The sequence below is a fragment of the Cebus imitator genome, unplaced genomic scaffold (assembly GCF_001604975.1).
Source record: "Cebus imitator isolate Cc_AM_T3 unplaced genomic scaffold, Cebus_imitator-1.0 Scaffold872, whole genome shotgun sequence".
Taxonomy (NCBI): Eukaryota; Metazoa; Chordata; class Mammalia; order Primates; family Cebidae; genus Cebus; species Cebus imitator.
This window is the reverse complement of record NW_016108187.1, coordinates 230,739-250,620: the sequence shown is the minus strand read 5'-3', so window position 1 is coordinate 250,620 and position 19,882 is coordinate 230,739. Positions and strand designations below refer to the sequence as shown.

Below are 19,882 nucleotides of genomic sequence, written 5' to 3'. Positions count from 1 at the left end.
AAACATTCTTGGCTTCCTGACTGTTCAAAAACAGAATGGGCCAATTTTCCAATCCCTGTCTTAAACCATTATTTGCCAGAATGCTGCTGATATCCCATTAGTGAACTACAAAATAAATTTAGTGGGCTGTCAGCTTACAAAAAGAAATAGGATTTTTCACTGACCCTAAGATGCCATCATTTATAAAAGATACACGACTCTTTCTCTCTTTTTTGTTTTTACATCTGTTGGGAAACGTGCTGGTATAACAAGGTCTGAGGGAGGCACATCTCACATGAGTGAAAACCCAAACATATCCTTATCCTCACAAAAGGAATTTAGAGATGTTAAAATGGAAATATAAGCTTGTACTGTACGATCAATAAAATATGGCATAAAAGGTATCAGAGCCTATCCCTTATAGTCAGGTGAAGGTGAAGGTATTTGTTTTAATTTATACACACGTACACATAGGTTTACCTTCTCCCTTACACAACACCGTTAAATCATTTGGATTTGGATTTCATTAAATGCTTACAGAACCTGGAATAATGGCTTAGATCCTCTTGTACACCTACATGATCATATTAATAACTAACTGCTACTATTTATTTAACAAAGATTCAGCATGTACAGTGCTCGCCTCGGCCTGCCAAAGTGCTGGGATTATAGGCATGAGCCACCTCACCTGGCCTGTTGTTAAGACACACACAGTCTACTTTGGGAGGCCGAGGTGGGTGGATCACCTGAGGTTGGGAGTTCGAGACCAGCCTGACTAACTTAGAGAAACACCGTCTCAAAAAAAAAAAGACACAGAGTCTTCCTTTTCTCTGTCACCTAGGCTGGATGCAGTGACATGGTTATAGCTCACTGAAATCTCAAACTCTTGGGCTTGCAAGATATATTTTACATATTGTGTGGTAGGCAGTGAAAATGCTAAGTTGAAAAATAGCATTGAGGGTTAGAACATATGAGTTAAGGAGCTTGTGATTTTTGATATTGTGGTGGCGGAATCCTTGCTGAGAGGAACCATGGCCTCTGGCAGACCAGGACCCCAGGTGAGGTTAATCTGGGGAAAGAGGCATGCAAGGTTGGGGAGCAATAAAAGTTCTGAAAAAGAAAAAGGCCTGGTGTGTTCCAGACTCATGGAGCTCAGGATGGCTACACCAGAGCAAGAGAGGAATTAGCAAGGGCAATGATGACCGAAGGTTCTGTGGGGAAATTTTAAGTTTACTGGTATTTCCTAAGAATGAGATGGAAAATCATTGAAGGCTTACTTGCTCTCCTGTATATTTTAACAGGCGCATTGGGGCCACCACGGGGAGATCTGACAAAATGTTTAAGACTGGCAGCTTATGCAGTGATCCAGGGAGAGAACATGGTACCTTCCATCCAGGAGGTGGCAATGGATACAGAAGGGAGGAGTCAGATTCTGGGTATCTTTAGAGGATACAGCAGACTGGGTTTGCTAATTGATTGGCTGTAGGATATGAGAGAAAGTCTGGCAAAGGATGACTCTGAAGTTTGTAGACTGAGCAACTGGGTTTACTGAGAAAAGGAACATTACAGGAACAGGAAAGGGTGTGTGTGGGTGTCATGGGTTTTTTTGTGTATGTGATGGGGTCTCACTTGGTTGCCCAGGCTGGAGTACAGTGGCATGATCACAGCTTTGAAGTCCTGGGCTCAAGGTTTTCTCTTGCCTCAGCCTCCCAAGTAGCTGGGGCTACAGCTGTGTACCACCATGCCAAGCTAATTTTTTTTTATTTTTTATTTTTTTGGTAGAGATGGGGTCTTGCTATGTTGCTCAGGCCAGGAGCAGAATGTTTTTGAGAGAAGTTTTGTTCAAGTTGGTTAGAAAGCTTAGTCATGTGAGTGAGTACACGTGGGATGAGGAGGAGATGAGTGAGGCATCTAGGGTGCAAAATTTAAAGAGGCGAGCACTCTGAGATGTTCCATCTGCACCTTCTGAAATCTTGCTTCCTTTGCCTCACAATGGCAGAAGACCAGGGGAGGAGAGAGAGGTAAATTTGAAATTATCATGCCATTTAAATGTTTCAAGCCTTATTTCTGATGTGTCAAATAGTGATGTTAATAGTTATCTCAGTGTTTTTTTTTTTAAGATGGGGTTTCACCATGATGCCCAGGCTGGTCTTGAACTCCTAACCTCAGGTGATCCACCCACCCCGGCCTCCCAAAGTGCTAGGATTACAGGCGTGAGCCACAGCGCCCGGCCTTAGTTATCTCAGTGTTTTAAGGGAGGATACAATAAAGTAATGATTTTGTTTTTTGAAATAAATATTGACTGTTGTCACATGGTTGCACTTAGGTGGCAGTTTGTAAAAAGACAGCTGTGGAAGTTGAAGGGACCAGTGGCTTCAAGCAAAAAGTAAATTGAAAATGGGAGACGTCTTTTTGTGTAAGGACGCAGAATCACCACAGATGAATCTGAGAGAATCCAAACAGAGGGACAAGCATGATGAAGACCCAGAGCTGATCTTCGTTGGGGTGGAGCATGCACATAAACACGCCGAAATTCTTTTTGTTGGGGTGATTTCAAATTCAAAACCAGTCATTTCAAACATTTTGAACAGAGTCACCCCAGGCTCAAATTCAAGAAGAAAAAAAGGCCGTTTCCGTCAAGATCCTGCTCACGTGTCACAGCCTGCCAATCATGTGACTTCGATGGCAAAAGCCATTATGCCGGTTTCTCCATCTGAGGAAAGATCAACAGATAATCCTGTCACTATGGAGTCTTCATCTGAACCTGGTTGTAAAATGAGCTCACCACAAGTTGTCTCTCCCAATTCCTCAGATTCACTCCCACCAGGGACTCAGTGTCTAGTCAGAGCTGTGGTCTCTGGAGAAGGCAGAAATGAGAATTCTCCTGATTCAAAGCTACATTCCACTTCAGATATAAACAGCAGAAATCCCAAAAGGGTTAAACTCAGGGATGGAATCCCAGGGGTCCATTCTTTAGCTGTAGTCCCTTCAGCTAACTCTCCTATTATAAGCACAAATGCACCCTCACAGGGGGTCTGCAACTCATCAAACCATGTTCAGAATGGAGTAACATTTCCTTGGGCTGATGCTAATGAAAGGGCACATTTCAATCTTAGGAATCCTGAGAGAGCAAATGACTTTGATGGCCTGGTAATAACAGACGTTTCAAGTCTAGCAAGTCAAAAGACCTTTGATCCCAAGAAAGAAAATCTGATCATGTTACTTAGTGACTTTTACTATGGACAGCATAAAGGAGATGGGCAGCTGGAACAGAAGACTGACACCACCTTTAAATGCCTCAGCTGCTTGAAAACTCTAAAAAATGTTAAGTTTATGAATCACGTGAAGCATCATTTGGAATTTGAGAAGCAGAGGAACGACAGCTGGGAAAACCACACCACCTGCCAGCACTGCCACCGGAAGTTTCCCACTGCCTTCCGGCTACAGTGTCACGTTGACAGTGTGCACATCGCCCAGGGGCCCTCTGCTGTCTGTAAGATCTGTGAATTGTCATTCAAAACAGATCAGGTCCTCTTACAACACATGAAGGACCATCACAAGCCTGGTGAAATGCCCTACGTGTGCCACGTTTGTCATTACAGATCATCATTCTTTGCTGATGTGGAAACACACTTCAGAACATGCCACGAAAACACAAAGAATTTGCTTTGTCCCTTTTGTCTCAAAATTTTCAAAACTGCAACACCATACATGAATCATTGTTGGAGGCATAGCAGGAAGAGAGTCCGTCAATGTTCCAAGTGCCGGCTGCAGTTTTTGACGTTGAAGGAGGAAACAGAGCACAAAACCAAGAACCACCACACATTTAAAAAGCCAGAGCAACTGCAAGGGTTGCCTCGTGAAACAAAAGTTATTATTCGAACTTCAGTTCAGCCAGGCTCAAGTGATGTGGCTTCCATTATTGTGAGCAACGTTACAGGTGACAACCCTCAGCTGTCACCTGTAAAAACTAAAAGATGACTATGAACACTAGAGATTCCAGACTCCCTTGCAGCAAGGATTCTAGCTGAAAATTTGTTCTGCTCACTTCCAGGAGTTCTGAAAGGCAGAAGTGAGGCTAGGCCATGTGTGCACTGTGGCTGTAGATGCTAACAAGCAACGTCATCAACGGTCAGGTTTTATTTAGTGACATCTCATCAGTACCCTATTATCAAGAAGCAGCTGTGAAGTCTTTGTGCCCTTTCCCAGTTAAATCCTCCCAACAAGGTATCCCCTATTCTGACCATAGAGGTTTCACTTGTTTATGAACTTTAAATAAATGGAATCACACAAAGATTCTTGTCTTTGGCTTTTTAAAATAAGTGAGATGGCTGGGTGTGGTGGCTTACACCTGTAATCCCAGCACTTTGGGAGGCTGAGGCAGGTGGATCACTTGAGATCAGGAGTTTGAGACCAGGCTGGCCAACATGGTGAAACCTCTTCTCTACATAAAATAGAAAAATTAGCCAAGCGTGGTGGCGCGCACCTGTAGTCCCAGGTACTCGGGAGGCTGAGGCAGGAGAATCGCTTGAACCTGGGAGAGGGAGTTTGCAGTGAGCTGAGATCACTCACTCCAGCCTGATGTGACAGCCAGACTCTGTCTCAAAATAAAATAAAATAAAATAAAAAGGGCCGGGCGCGGTGACCCACGCCTGTAATCCCAGAACTTTGGGAGGCCGAGGTGGGTAGATCATGAGGTCAAGAGATCGAGACCATCCTGGTCAACATGGTGAAACCCCGTCTCTACTAAAAATACAAAACATTGGCTGGGCATGGTGGCGCGTGCCTGTAATCCCAGCTACTCAGGAGGTTGAGGCAGGAGAATTGCCTGAACCCAGGAGGCGGAGGTTGTGGTGAGCCGAGATTGCGCCATTGCACTCCAGCCTGGGTAACAAGAGCAAAACTTGGCCTCAAATAAATAAATAAATAAATTAAATTAAATTAAAATTAGAATAAGCAAGATGAAGTTTTGCTGTGTGTAGCAGTAGCACATTCTTTTTCATTGCTGGGTAGAATTTTGTTGAGTGATGATGGTAGATTTACATAAATCTATTTCACTGTTGATGGACTTTGAGGCTGATTCCTTGGCAATTTTGAATAAAGCTGCTATGAGCTTGTGCGGGTCTTTTGGTAAGCATGTAGCCACTTCTTGTGGGTACATATAGCTATGAGAAGTGCTGGAACTGCATATATTTAGCTTTCTAGCATAGATACTGCCAAATACATTTCTAAAGTGATTGAAACAATTTACATTCCCACCACTGATATTGAGAATTCCATTGCTACTGATCCAGCACTGGGTATTGTCAGTTCTTTTAGAAAGTGCCCTTCTCTTAAGGTTGTAGTGGTATCTCACTGTGGCTTTAATTTGCATTTCCCTGATGATTAATGGATCTTGAGATTATATAGTTATTGGCTACTTGAATATTTTTTAAAAATTAAATGTCTATTGAAGTTTTGCCCCCTCCTACCTTATTAAAAACTGGGCTGTCGACCGGGAAGCATATGGGGAAAGTACTGGGGCACTGGAAATGTCCCATATTTGGATCTGGATGGTGGTTTTATGGGTGTATATTTGTACATTAAGGTTTGTCTTTCATGTGCCTTTATTTGTGGAAGACAGTGTGGCGATTCCTCAAGGATCTAGAATTAGAAAATAGCTGTAAAGAGCCGCTTGTCTTGTCGCGAGAAGCAGCGGCCTGGGGCGTCTGCGCGGACAAACGGAAGTGCAGGTGACGGTCTGAGATATCACCGCCAAGCTGGGCGTCGGGGAGATGGCCGAGACTGACCCCAAGACCGTGCAGGACCTCACCTCGGTGGTGCAGACACTGCTGCAGCAGATGCAAGATAAATTTCAGACCATGTCTGACCAGATCATTGGGAGAATCGATGATATGAGTAGTCGCATTGATGATCTGGAGAAGAACATCGCAGACCTCATGACACAGGCTGGGGTGGAAGAACTGGAAGGTGAAAACAAGATACCTGCCACACAAAAGAGGTGAAGGTTCCTAATAATTTATACTGGAATCTGGAACACCATTTTTCCAAGCCAAGAGAAAACTGAATGGCTTTCTGCAGCTAACTACTATGTGTAGACAGGTTTTATATTATAATGTTTGCATTCTTATCACATTCTATATACTTAGTTTATAGAGCGATTTGCCCCCCAGTTTCTTGAACATGGTATCTTCACATCTTGGACCTTGGTCAGTTGTGCTGTTCATTATTAAACACTAAAACTTTGGCGGTTCCTGCATTAAAAAAAAAAAAATAGCTGTAAAAAATCTCATAGATTTCAAAAATAAATAACATATACTATACAACCCTTGTGTTAGAAAGAATCACTAGGAAAATTAGGACATAACTAATTGAAGAATAATGAACATATTACCAAGCAGAACTGGTGGGACACAGTTAAACTGGCACTTAAAGGTAAATCTATAGCATGAAATACAAGAGAAATGAGAGTTTACAAGCAAATGAGGTAGGCATTTATTTCTAAAAGTTATAAAGAGGAGTAACAGAGCAAGGCTATGAAGGCAGGAAGACAGGCAATAGAGTGGAAGAAATAGATGAAATAAAGAAGAAAATAATATTATAGATTAATGAAACCAAAAGCAATTAACACTCCCCCCACCCCCCCAAAAAAATGTTGCTAAAATAGCCTTTTGGCAGAATTGGTTAATTTGAAAAAAATTCAAAAGCTGCAAATAAATTGAGGGTGGGCAAACTTTCTGTAAAGGGCCAAATAGTAAATATTTTAAGCTTTTCATATATGGTCCTTGGCAATTAATTAACTTTGCTGTTGTAGCAGGAAAAGAGGAAAACAATACCTAAAGGAATGGGTATGCTTGTTGTTCCAATAAAACTTTATGGACACTGAATTTTGAATTTCATACAATTTTCACATGCCACAAAATAATATTCTCCTATTGTTTTTTTAGCCATTAAAAAAACCCGTAAAATCTGTTCTTAAGCTTGCTGCCAGCTGTACAAAAACAGGTGGCAGGCTGGATTCGACTGGCTCCAGATGTAACTTGCAGAGGACAGATGTAAGGCTCCGTTGTTTCGTCAAGATCCCTTAAGCATGGATACTCAGCCAAGGGAACACACCTTAGGATTATAACAGCTGGACTACTAGTGGGCCAGCTGTCCCCTGATGGATTGGAAGCCCCTCTCCGGCGCCAAGTCCTGGCCGCCTCAGCCCTGGAGCCCTGACTACCAGAGATCCTTCCAGGGCCTCGGGGGCACTGCCGCGGCCCTCCTCCCTCTGACCCTAACCCCGCGTCCTTCATTCGCCACCAGGGGCATCAGAGCGCGCGCATGCGCCCAGCTGGCCGCGCCGACCTCGCGCCCGCACCTGGCAGCCAATCGCAGGTCTCCGCTGGACGCGCGCCTGTGGAGGCGAGCGCGTTGGCGGCGCCGGGGGCCTGAGGAGGCGTAGTCGCCGCCGGCTTTTCCCCGGGAGCGCCTCCGGGACCGGTGCGTGGCCGGCAGCTCAGGAGCGGCAGCTGAAACCGGTAAGGACGGGGGCGTGGCGCGGCTTCAGCGTTCCCTGAGGGGAAACTTGAGGGATTTCTGGCGAGTCGCAGCCCTGCGGGTCGCGACACCGCGCCTGGCCGTGCGCTGCCGGAGCGGCCTTTGCAGCCGCTTTCTGTTGAGAGCGAGGGCAGAAGCGGGTCTCAGTCCCCTCACGCGCACCTACTTCCCTAACCTCGGCCGGCGCTGCTTGCGCATCAGCCTCCCCTCCCCCACGCGGGCGCCCCCACCCCGGGCTGGGCCCAGGCCTCTGGAGAAGGGGCCCTTTCCTGGCTCCCAGTGCGCTCCCCTCCCCCATGGCCCGCGCGGGCTCTCTTTTGGCGCTCAATATATTTAAAAATCTGAAACCTGTTTTGTAACCCCCAGGCCCTCCCTCCTTCTGGAGAGCTGTAGGCCCAGACCCCCTGAGGCATTTAAACGCATCCGCCTCTCTCCCCTACGGCAGCGTCTTTGTGTCTTGTTTACTGCGTGGCCCCCGTGCTCTAATGGAGTCCCTGCTGTGAGAGCCGGGACCTAGGGTGATTGGGAGGCGTTTGATGTGGGCATTTGGCGGGCGGGATGTGTCCTTTACTAAGGGTAGGTTGGAGGAACAGGCACGGGGGAAGTGGAGTTCACTTTTCTGGCTAAGTGTGAGATGACTGATAAAACACCCAAATTGCAATGTCAGGTAGGCGGTGGGATCGAAAATATTCTTCTAACATGTAAGTAACTAATGCTTCTCTCTGGTTACCTCAAGGATGTGACCTTCTGCTGCCTGGCATAGCTCAAGTTCTTAAAAGTTGCGTGGTAAACCTGAGGTAAGAAGAGAGAGGTGTCTTCAGTACGTGCCAAAGTTGTATCTTTTTTCATCAGTGTCGCTCTCTTGCCCTTTCCTGTGCTAAAACATGGCTGTTTAGTAATTTTTTTTTTTTTTTTTGAGACAGCCTTGTTCTGTCGCCAGGCGCCAGGCTGGAGTGCAATGGCGCGATCCGGCTCACTGCAACCTCCTCCTCCCGGTTTCAAGCAGTTCTCCTGCCTCAGCCTCCCAAGTAGCTGGGACTACGGGCACGTGTCACCACGCCCAGCTAATTTTTGTATTTTTAGTAGAGACGGGGTTTCACCATGTTGGTTAGGATGGTCTCTTATCTCTTGACCTCGTGATCCGCCCGCCTCGGCCTCCCAAATGCCGGGATTACAGGCGTGAGCCACCGCACCCGGCTTTTTTTTTTTGTGGCGGGGTGGGGGGTGGGGGGGGGGGAGCTGAAGTCTCACACTGTCGCCTGGGCTGGAGTGCAAAGGCGTGATCTTGGCTCACTGCATCCTCCACCTCCTGAGTTCACGCAGTCTCCTTCTTCAGCCTCCTGACTAGCTGGGATTACAGGTGCACACCACCACACCCAGCTAATTTTTTTGTATTTTTAGAAGAGACGGGGTTTCACTATGTTGACCAGACTGGTCTGGAATTCCTGACCTTGTGATCCGCCCGCCTTGGCCTCCCAAAGTGCTGGGATTACAGGCGTGAGCCACCGCGCCAGGCCCCCTGTTTAGTATTTAATATTTTACTGAGGGACTCTGAATGTGTATGATTAGTTTAGGCCAATTGTTGATGTAAGTAATTCGGGAAACCCTCTAAATTGCTCTCTTGAGAAAGGAGAGGAAGGTAGTGGCATTCTTCTGCCAGATCTCTTGAAAAAGAAAGTAACTGGCCGGGCGCAGTGGCTCAGGCCTGTAATCCCAGCACTTTTGGAGGCCGAGGCGGGCAGATCACGAGGTCAGAAGTTGGAGACCAGCCTGACCAACATGGTGAAACCCCGTCTCTACTAAAAATATAAAAAAAATTGGCCGGGAGTGGTGGTGCATGCTTGTATTCCCAACTATTCAGGAGGCTGCGGCAGCAGAATCGCTAGAACCTGGGAGGCAGAGGTTGCAGTGAGCCGAGATTGCGTCACTGCACTCCAGCCTGGGCAACAGAGCAAAACTCCCTCTCAAAAAAAAAGTAAGAGCATCATGGATGTTAAGTTTTATAGAGCCGACTTCTTTTATCATACTCTCTCAAGGGCTGTTATTTCATGAGGTAATTCCATGCAGCTGGACGTAGGGGAGGTCACCTGGTCATGATGCTAGTAGGTGAAATTATAGGTGAATTCTATGCCCAGCAATTTGTGATTACAGCTCAGTAAGACCCATTGTATTAGTTATCAACTGTTGTGTAACAAATTGCCTCAAAACCTAGTAGCTTAAAATAAAAAAATGTTATGACCTTGTAGTTTTTGAAGGTCTGGAATCCAAGAGTGGCTTAGCTGGCTGGTTCTGGCTCAGGGTCTTTCATGAGGTTGTAGTTAAACTTTTGGCTGGATTGTCAGTCTCTGCAGAATTGACTTGGATTGGATCATCCGCCTTTAAGCTCACTCGCTGGGCTGTTGGCAAGAGGCCTCAGATCCTCACTCTGGGTGTCTCCATGGGGCTGCTCATGTCAAAGCAGCTGGCTTACTTCAGGGCAAACAATTCAAGAGACCTTGTACTCAAGATAAAGAAGGGCAGAGTCTTTATGACCTCATTTTAGAAGTGGCATACCATCGTTTCCTGCTGTATGTGCTTGGTCCCTGGTCCCACAGGCCAACCCTGTTACAGTGTGGGAGAAGGCTACAACTGTGTGAATTCTAGGAAGTGGGATTCATTTAGGGCCATCTTGGAGAATGGCTACCACAGCCATGTATCTTCCATTTAACCCTTTCCCGTATGATCTCAAAGCATTGTCTTGTTACTCTGGGTGAATAATTTGACTTCTTGGTAAGGCCAAAATCTCTACATGTGCACTTGTTTATTTAAGGATATTATTCTAGCAACACTTCTCTTTGTCTAGGGTTAAGTTTTCTGTCTCTCCAGATCATTAACGTAGCAAACATACTGATTGTACTGTCACCTCACCTTAAAGATCTCATTTTTGATGCCACATCCCCCGTGTGCTTATTTTATTTTGTGTTTGCTTGTCCTTACAGGAAAATTTCTCCAGAGTTGTCCGTATTTGCTATTTCCTATTCTCATTTTTCCTTAAACCCACTGTTGTAAAGGTCATCAGTGAATTCCACTTTGCTTAATTCATCGGTCAGTTTTAGTTGATTTTCTTGATTTTATTTGATCTATTGGCAGCATATATTAGAGTTGTTCCTTTTCTCCTCCCTGGGATGCTTCTCTTTCTTGATTCTCCTCTCACTTGAATGGCTTCGAATAATTGTTTCTTTTTAATTTTCTTTCCCAGCTCCTTCTCATCTCCATGACCTCTAATCGATGGAATACCCCAGGGTTTGGATCTCAGACCTCTTTCCCTGAGTGATCTCATACAGCCTTGTGTTTTAAATAATGCTACATACTGAAGACTTCAAAATTTAAGTACCTACCCCAGAACTCTCCTTGAGCTCTGATCTCATAGATATACCTGCTCAGCATTACCTCTTATGTGTCCTCCTCCTGTCCTTCACGTTCCAAACCCATTGATGTATTCATCAATGAACCTTGTGGGCCTTCTAGATTTTGATCTAGAGTCTGACTTCTTAGTAGTTCCATCTTTCCATACTACCATCGTCTTTTGTTTGTAATATTTCAGTAGCCTCTTGTCTTCTGCTTCCACTGTTAACTCTCTCTAGTCTATTCTCCACACAGAAGCCAGAGCAATCCCGATGAAAGTCAGATCGTATTACTTCACATTCAGAACCTTCCAGTAATCTGTCATCACACTCAGGGTGAAAGCTGAAGAATTTGTTTTTATTTATTTTTCGAGACGGAGTTTCACTCTGTCACTTAGGCTGGAGTGCAATCATGGGGTCTCAGCTCACTGAAACCTCTGCTTCCTGAGTTCAAGCAATTCTCCTGCCTCAGCGTCCCAGGTAGCTGGGATTACAGGCACCCACCACCACACCCAGCTAATTTTTATATTATTATTATCATTGTTTTTTGAGATGGAATCTTGCTCTGTTTCCCAAGCCGGAGTGCAGTGGCACCTTGGCTCACTGCAGCCTCTGCCTCCTGGGTTCCAGCAATTCTCCTGTTTCAATCTCCCGAGTAGCCGGGACTACAAATGCACGCTGACACACCTGGCTAATTTTTGTATTTTTAATAGAGACGGAGTTTCACCATGTTGGCCAGAATGGCTTTCATCTCCTGACCTTGTGATCTGCCCGCCTTGGCCTCCCAAAGTGCTGGGATTACAGGCATGAGCCACTGTGCCTGACCTAATTTTTGTATTTTTAGTAGAAATGGGGTTTCACCATGTTGGCCAGGTTGGTCTTGAACTTCTGACCTCACGTGATCTGCCCGCCTTGGCCTCCCAAAGTTTTCTACTTTATTTTTCTCCCTAGTGTTTATATAACCATCTTACTTTTGTTAAAACAAAATATTTTCTGACTATCCCTTCTGGAATGTCAGCTCCCTGAAGGGAAGGACTTTGCATCACTGCTGTATCCCCAGACCAGCACTTGGGATTACAGGTGTGAGCCACTGCGCCCAGCCAAGGCTGAAGAATTTAGAATGGTTTACATGATCTTGGTTTTTCTCTGCCACAACCAGTTCATTTTTTATCTAATTTCTAACTTGTCACCCTTTTTATTGGGCCCACCATGCTAGCCTCTTTCTTGATCAGTCCTTACTGTGTTAAGTGCTCCAGTATCAGAGCCTTTGTGTTTGCTGTTCCCTTTGCTGGAGTACTCTTCTCTAGATAGTCATATTCATGTTATATGAATGTCAACCTGCCTTCATTTCCTACTTTATTTTTCTCCTTAGTGTTTATATAACCATCTTACTTTTGTTTAAAAACATTATTTTCTGACTACCCCTTCTGGAATGTCAGCTCCCTGAAGTGAAGGACTTTGGATCACTGCTGTATCCCCAGGCCAGCACCTGGCACTTTGTTGGCCTACCAAACTTTTATTGAATGAATGGTCTTCTTAAATTTCTCTCAAATGCCACCTTGATGCTTCCCCATCCCTTTTCTCTCTAGTCATGAGATTATCAGAACTATGCAGATTCTTGATCATTCCTGTATAATTTCTCTTAGTTTTTTGTGGACTGGGATATGTTTTAATTCTACTGATTCAACACATTATTTTATAGCTATAGTTCCGCCAAAATAGCGAACATCAGAACATCAAACATGTATGTTTGGCTACACATCTTATATGATGGTCTTTCTGTAGAGGAACAGTTTCTTCCTAATTTTTTAACATACTCCCCCACCAACTCAATTCTCATGCAGCAATATTAAAATACTACATTAGGGTCAATTTTATACACAAAAAGAGAATTGTGACATTCACCTTTTGGCTTTTAACAGTTAATGTGAGCACAAGCTATTTTAATCTTATTCTTTGTTAGCGTCTTATACTTGTAAATTTACAAGTGTACATAGGTGCATTCCTTGTTCTTTCCCTTCAGTGTATAAATTAGTCACTTGGATAATACTGAATGATACAATTCTGAGAGTTGAGCTTAAGTATTGGTGTTGTATAAGTTTGAAACAAAATGTGAATGCTCTGCAGAAGTCTTACTGGGATTTTTTCCTTGGGAGCATCCCAGTGAGCATTCCAATTGCAGAGATCCAAGTTACATAGGGAGTCATGAAAGGCGCTATCTGGCCTGCATAGAATATGCTCTCACAGCTTTTTGAAACTTCTAGATTCCTTATAACTAGGTTGACTATATAATTTATCATCTAAACTAAAGGACTTATTAAAGACTGAAGAGTGGCAACTATCCATAATTACACAGGGACAGCAGGTTAACAACTGCCTTGGTCATACCAGCATATTTGGTAATCCTACATAAAGTTTATTTGGTTCTCCAAGTCCTTGGTGTCGGAGAAGTTTTCACTCTGCAAGGGGATATAACTATTCCGTCCTTGGGAATGTATGACTTCCACTATAGTTTATAAATTGACCACCTCATACTAGCTTAATTCTTTTTGTTGGCTAGATTAGCTTGCATTGTTCCATTATCCTAATTACCTAACCCTTGTTAGGAATTCAGTCTACTTAATGGTGCTTTGAAAGTTTAGCAGCAGCTGGTCTGACTCACGCCTGTAATCCTAGCACTTTGGGAGGCTGAGTTGGGCGGATCACCTGAGGTTGAGAGTTAGAGACCAGCCTGACCAACGTGGAGAAACTCCGTCTCTACTAAAAATAGAAAATTAGCTGCGGGTGGTGGTGTGTGCCCGTAATCCCACCTACGCCGGAGGCTCAGGCAGGAGAATCACTATTGCACTCTAGCCTGGGCAACAAAAGTGAAACTCTGTCTAAAAAAAAATAAAAAAAGAAAATTTAGCAGCAGTTGTTGGGAGATGGAGGGTTACACCAGCCTGTTGCTAGGCTTTTTTTCTTTGAGATATAATTCATATGCCATAAAATGCACCCTTTGGAGCGCAAAACTGAATGGTTTTTAGTATTGCATATTAATAAAATTGTATAACCATCAGCAATATCTAATTCCAAGACATTTCACCAGCCCTAAAGAAATCTTGTATCCATTAGCAGTCACTCCCTATATTACTTCCCCATGGCTGCCGTAACAAATTATCACAAACTTGGTGGCATAAAACAATAAAAATTTATTCTCCCTTAGTTCTGGAGGTCAGAAGTCCAAAATAAGTTTCATGAGACCTAAATCAAGATGTTGGCAGGGGTATACTCCTCTGGGAAACTCTAATGGAGAATCCGTTCTTTGCATTCATAGTTTGTGGATGTGACATTCCTTGGCTTGTGGCCATGTCACTCTAATCTTTGCTTCTGTCTTCATGTCACCTTTTCCTAGAGTGAAATCTCCCTCTGTTCTCTTACAAGAACACTTGTGATGGCATTTAGGGCTTACCTGTGTAGACGAGGATAATTTTCCCGTCTGCGAAGATCCTTTTTTCAAGTAAGATAACATTTATAGATTTGAGGGATTAGGACCTGATATTTTGGGGGGCCGTTTTTCAAACCGACTATATTCCTCATTCCTCTTTTCAACCAGCCCATGGCAGCTGCTACTTTATTTTTGTCATTATGGATTTGCCTTATTCTGGAAATAAGTAAAATCGTAAAATATGTGGCCTTTTGTGTCTGGCGTTATTCACTTAGTGTATTTTCAAGGTACATTGTATTGTAGGCCTGTTTGTACTTCATTTTTTTTTTTTTTGGCTGAATAGTATTTCATTGCGCTGATATATCACAGTTTGTTTATTCATTCATCAGTTAATTTACATTTGGTTGCTTGCACTGTGTAGCAGCATTATGGTTATATGTCAGCCAGCTTATGTATTTTTATATATATATATGTAACATTTTCAGTTACCTTGGGTATATACCTAGGAGTGATACTGTTGGGTCATATGGTAACTCTAAATTTAAATTTTGAGCAATTGCCAAACTTTTGCAAAGTACCCGTTTATGTTGCCACCAGCAGTATATGAGGGTTCAAATATCTGCATATCTCTTGCAACACTTGAGATTGTTTTTGGTTATAACTAACCTAGTGGGTGTGAAGTAATAGCTTATTGTGATTTTGATTTGCATTTCCTTAATAATTGTGTTGAGCAGCATTTCAGGTGCTTCTTGGCCATTTGTGTATTTTCTTTGGAAAAGTGTATATCTTTGGAAAAATCCTTAGCCTATTCTTTTATTGTTTATTTTTTAGATAGGGTCTCGCTCTGTTGCTCAGGCTACAGTCCAGTGACACAATTATGACCCACTGCAGCATTGACCTCCCTGGCTCCAGTGATTCTCCCATCTCAGCTGCCACCCTGCCTCATTCATTCTACCCCCAGTAGCTGGGACTACAGGCATGTGCCATCATACCTGGCTAAATTAAAAAAAATAATATATATGTATGTATTTTGAGACAGTCTTGCTCTGGCACCAAGGCTGGAGTGCAGTGGCGTGATCACAGCTCACTGTAGCCTCCACCTTCTGGGCTCAAGAGATCCTTCCACCTCAGCCTCCCGGGTAGCTGGCACCACAGGCATACGCTACCACGCCCGGTTAATTTTTAAATTTTTTGTAGAGGTAGAGTCTTACTATATTGTACAGGCTGGTCTTAAATTCCTGAGCTCACTAAGTCTTCCTGCCTCAGCCTCCCCAAATACTGGGATTACAAGTATGAGCCACTGTGCCTGTATTTTTAAATTTTTTTTAGAGAAGGGGTCTTACTACATTGCTTGGACTGATCTTGGAACTCTTGAGCTCAAGCAATCCTTCCTCTCAGCCTCCCAAAGTGTTGGGATTACAGGCGTGAGCCAACATGTCCGGCCTATGTTTTTTTTTTTAAATTGAAATGGAGTCTCAATCTGTTGCCCAGGCTGGAATGCAGTGGCGTGATCCTGGCTCACTGTAACCTATGCCTCCTGGGTTCAAGTAGTTCTCCTGCCTCAGCCTCCCAAGTAGCTTTGACTACAGGTGTGCGCAACTGTGCCTAGCTAATTTTTGTATTTTTAGTAGAGACAGGGTTTTGCCATGTTGGCCAGGCCGGTCTCCAAGTCCTGACCATAACTGATTCACCCACCTTGGCTCCCAAAATATTGGGATTATAGGAGTGAGCCACTGTGTCCGGCTGGGGCCTGTTTTTAAAATGAATTGTTTTATTGTGGTAAAAATGCATTCAATTTACCACCTTAACCATTTTAAAATGAAGAATCCAGTAGTTTCAAGTGTATTTGCATTGATGTGAAGCAGATCTCTAGTAGTCATCTTGCAAAACTGAAACAGTGCCAATTAAACAATTGACTCACCCCTTTCCTCTGCCCCTAGCCCTTGCTAACCATTACTGTTTTGTTTTGTTTTGGTTTGGTTTTTTGAGATGGAGTCTTGGTCTGTTGTCCAGGCTGGAGGGCAGTGGTGTGATCTCTGCTCATTGCAACTTCTGCCTCCTGGGCTCAAAAGATTCTCCTGCCTCAGCTTCCTGAGTAGCTGGGACTATAGGCATGTGCCACCACACCTGGCTAATTTTTTTTTTTTTTTTTTTTTTTTTTTTTTTGAGACGGGGTTTCTCTTTTGTTGCTCAGCTGGAGTACAAAGGTGTGATCTCGGCTCACTGCAACCTCCACCTCCTGGGTTCAAGTGATTCTCCTGCCTCAACCTCCCGAGTAGCTGGGTTTACAGGTGCCCGCCACCATAACTGGCTAATTTTTATATTTTTAGTAGAGAAAGAGTTTTGCCATGTTGGCCAAACTGATCTCGAACTCCTGACCTCAGGTGATCTGCCCATCTTGGCCTCCCAAATTGCTGGGATTACATGCGTAAGCCACTGCTCCTGGCCCCTACCTTCTGTTTCTATTGAGTATTTTAGTTACCTCATGCAGGCAGAATCATATAAATATAAGAATATTTGTCTTTTTGTCACTGCTCTGTTTTATTTAGCATAATATCCTCAAGGTTCAAACATGTAGCATGTGACAGGATTTTCTTCCTTTTTAAGGTTGAGTAGTATTCCATTGTATATATATATTATATTTTGTTTATTCATTCATTTTTGGATAGATGTTTGGGTTGCTTCTACCTCTTGGCTATTTTAATTGTCCTTCTGTGAACATGGGTGTGCCAATAACTCTTCAAGACCCTCTTTTCAGATTCTTTTAGACGTATACCCAGAAGTAAGAGTGATAAAATGAGGCACTTCTGTACCATTTTCCATAGTAGTCAGACCATTTTATAATCCCGTAACCGTGCGTGAAGATTCTAATTTCTTTCCAACAATTTTTTTTTAATAGTTGCTGTCCTAATAGGTGTGCAGTGGTATCTCATGATGAGTTTAATGTGCATTTATTTTATGATTAATGACGCTGAACATATTTACTTGGTCTTTTGTATATCATCTTTGGAGAAATGTCTATTCAAATTCTTTGCCTTTTAAAAAATTGAGTTACTTGTATTTGTCATCTCCATTATAGTTTTACTTCTTCCTTTCCAATCTGAATGCTTTTTGCTTCATTTTCTTGCCTAATTAGCTTGGCTGTAGAACCTCCAGTACAGTGTTGAATTGAAGTGGTGAAAGTGAACATCTGTCTTGTTCCTGATCTTAGGACAGGGGAGCTTTCGGTCTCACCATTAAGTATGATATTTTAATAGCTGTGCGTCTGATACAGATGCCTTTGTCTGGTGGAGAAAGTTCCCTTCTATTCCTAGTCGTTTTGTTTTTTGTTTCAAATCATAAAAGGATGTTAGCTTTTGTCAAGTGTTTTTTTCTATAGACAGGTGTGGGTTTTGTCCTTTATTAAAATGATATAATGTTGGTTGATATTCATAGAATGAACCAACCTTGTATTTTTAAAATAAATCCCACTTGGTCATGGTATGTAATCATTATATATGTTGTTAGATTTTGTTTGCTAACATTTGTTGAGATTTTTGCCTCTATAAGGGATATTGGCCTGTAGTTTTCTTTTTCGTATGATTTCTTGGTTTGATTTTGGTATCAGTAGTAACTAACCTTATAGAATGATGTGCAAAGTTTTCTGTCCTCCAGACAGAAAACTTGGGAATTCCAAAAATTCTAATTTTTGGAAGAGTTTATGAAGGATTGGTGTAAATTGTTTTTATAATATTAAGAATTTACTAGCATAGCTGTCTGATTTTGGGCTTCTATTTTGGGAAGTTTTTTGATTACTAACTCTATCTCTTGTTTGGATCCATTCATATTTTCTGTTCTTGACTCAGTTCATTAGTTCTTGTCTTTCTAGGAATTTGTTTCATCTAGGTTATCTAATTTGTTGGCAGATAATTTTTCATAGTATTCCTTTATAATTCTCTTTATTTCTGTAATATACCCTCTTTATTTTTAAGAAATAATTCATTGAGGTGAAAGTCATATAGCATAAAATCCGTCATTTTAAAGTAAACAATTTAGTGACATTTAGTGTATTCATAATATTGTACGTGTGCTGCCTCTATCTAGTTCTGATATATTTCCATCATTCCAAATAAAACCCCTTTACCCATTAAACAATTTCTTATCATTTCTCCTTCCCTATCTTCTGGCAACCACAAATCTTTGTTTAATATCAATGGATTTATCTATTTCTGATATTTCCTATAAATGAAATCATACAATATGTGAGCTTTTGTGCCTGACTTCTTTCACATGGTCAGTTTTTAGGGTTTAAAAACCATGTTGTAGCATGTATATTGTTTATGGCTGAATAAACATTCTATTGTATATATATACCATGATTTGTTTATGCATTCATCCATTGATGTACATTTAGGTTGTTTCCACCTTTTGGTTATTATTGAATTGCTGCTATAAACACGTATACATGTACTTGAGTACCTTTATTTCTTTTAGTATATATTTAGAAGTAGATTTGTAGGATCATAAGTCTATGTTTAACATTCTGAGGAACTGCCAAACCATTTTGCACTAAAATTTTTTGATTTTTCACAACCTTTTGTTAATTTCCAGGATTCGAAGAATGTGATTTTTATAGTTTTTGCTAGTGTTCTCTTTGCTTTTATGAAGGAGCAGCTATTTGTTGGTCCTTATTCTGCCATTCCCCTTAACCTCACCCTGTTGCTGAGCATTTAACAAATTGACTTTGTTATGCCTTTTTTTAGTTGTCTTTTTTGTGGTCCTCCACAACCCCTCATTAAATTATTCTCCAAGTACTCTAAAAACTCAGCTTTAGGCTGGGTATGGTGGCTTACACCTGTAATCCCAGCACTCTGGTAGGCCGAGGCTGGCAGATAATCTGAGGTCAAGAGTTCGAGACAGGCCTGCCCAATATGGTAAAAGCCTGACTCTACTAAAAATACAAAAATTAGCTGGGTGTGGTGGCATGCGCCTGTAATCCCAGCTACTCAGGAGGCTGAGGTAGGAGAATCACTTGAACCGGGAGATGGAAGCGGCAGTGAGTCGAGTTCACGCCACTGCACTCCAGCCTGGGCACAAAGAGTGATACTTCGTCTCACGTACAAAACAGACAAAACAAAGAAACAAACAAAAAAATCCTCTCAGTTTTAGTGAAGAAACTTGACTCTGAACTATCAGACCACTTTTAGTTTGAACTGCTATGCTGTCAAATCTCCTTTGTAGACTCTTCTTACCAAGATTCTGCTCACAGGAGGAAGGGAAGGGAAAAGGGAAAAATGACTGATTTTCTCTGTTGCTTAAGAGTAGATCCCAGGCTGGGCACGCTAGCTCACGCCCATAATCCCAGCACTTTGGGAGGCCAAGGCGGGTTGGTCACCTGAGGTTAGGAGTTTGAGACCAGCCTGACCAATATGGTAAAATCCTGTCTCTACTAAAAATACAAAAATTAGATGGGTATGGTGGCGTGTGCCTGTAGTCCCAGCTACTCCAGAGGCTAAGACAGGAGAATTCCTTGAACCCAGGAGGTGGAGGGTGTAGTGAGCGGAGATTGTGC

General features: G+C 42.7%; 3 protein-coding genes and 1 pseudogene across 5 annotated transcripts in view; 3 read left to right on the top strand and 1 right to left on the bottom strand.

Annotated features, from left to right (window-relative positions):
- Positions 1–221: 221 nt before the first annotated feature.
- LOC119469828 lies at positions 222–316 on the bottom strand (annotated as a pseudogene).
- Positions 317–2,376: 2,060 nt separating this feature from the next.
- ZNF280A (zinc finger protein 280A) lies at positions 2,377–3,960 on the top strand. Its single transcript, XM_017520741.2, has one exon. It carries the CDS (start codon positions 2,377–2,379, stop codon positions 3,958–3,960), a length of 1,584 nt encoding a protein of 527 aa, XP_017376230.1.
- A 1,698-nt stretch (positions 3,961–5,658) lies between these two features.
- Positions 5,659–6,239, top strand: LOC108298033 (heat shock factor-binding protein 1-like). The gene has a single exon (XM_037735649.1). It carries the CDS (start codon positions 5,754–5,756, stop codon positions 5,982–5,984), a length of 231 nt encoding a protein of 76 aa, XP_037591577.1. The 5' UTR covers positions 5,659–5,753; the 3' UTR covers positions 5,985–6,239.
- Positions 6,240–7,177: 938 nt separating this feature from the next.
- Positions 7,178–19,882, top strand: part of ZNF280B (zinc finger protein 280B) — a 20,739-nt gene continuing 8,034 nt past the window's right edge. The window contains exons 1-3 of one of the 3 annotated variants that reach the window (XR_001822419.2): positions 7,178–7,502; positions 8,258–8,318; positions 10,760–11,303. The gene's annotated coding sequence lies outside the window, so the exon portion shown is untranslated. Of the gene's footprint in view, positions 7,503–8,257; positions 8,319–10,759; positions 11,304–19,882 lie in introns of those variants that run through there. The other 2 variants (XM_017520737.2, XM_017520738.2) reach the window with 2 other exon arrangements.

Coding starts and splice junctions, on each gene's coding strand:
- ZNF280A (XM_017520741.2), top strand. CDS start 2,377: ATGGGAGACGTCTTTTTGTGTAAGGACGCAGAATCACCACAGATGAAT.
- LOC108298033 (XM_037735649.1), top strand. CDS start 5,754: ATGGCCGAGACTGACCCCAAGACCGTGCAGGACCTCACCTCGGTGGTG.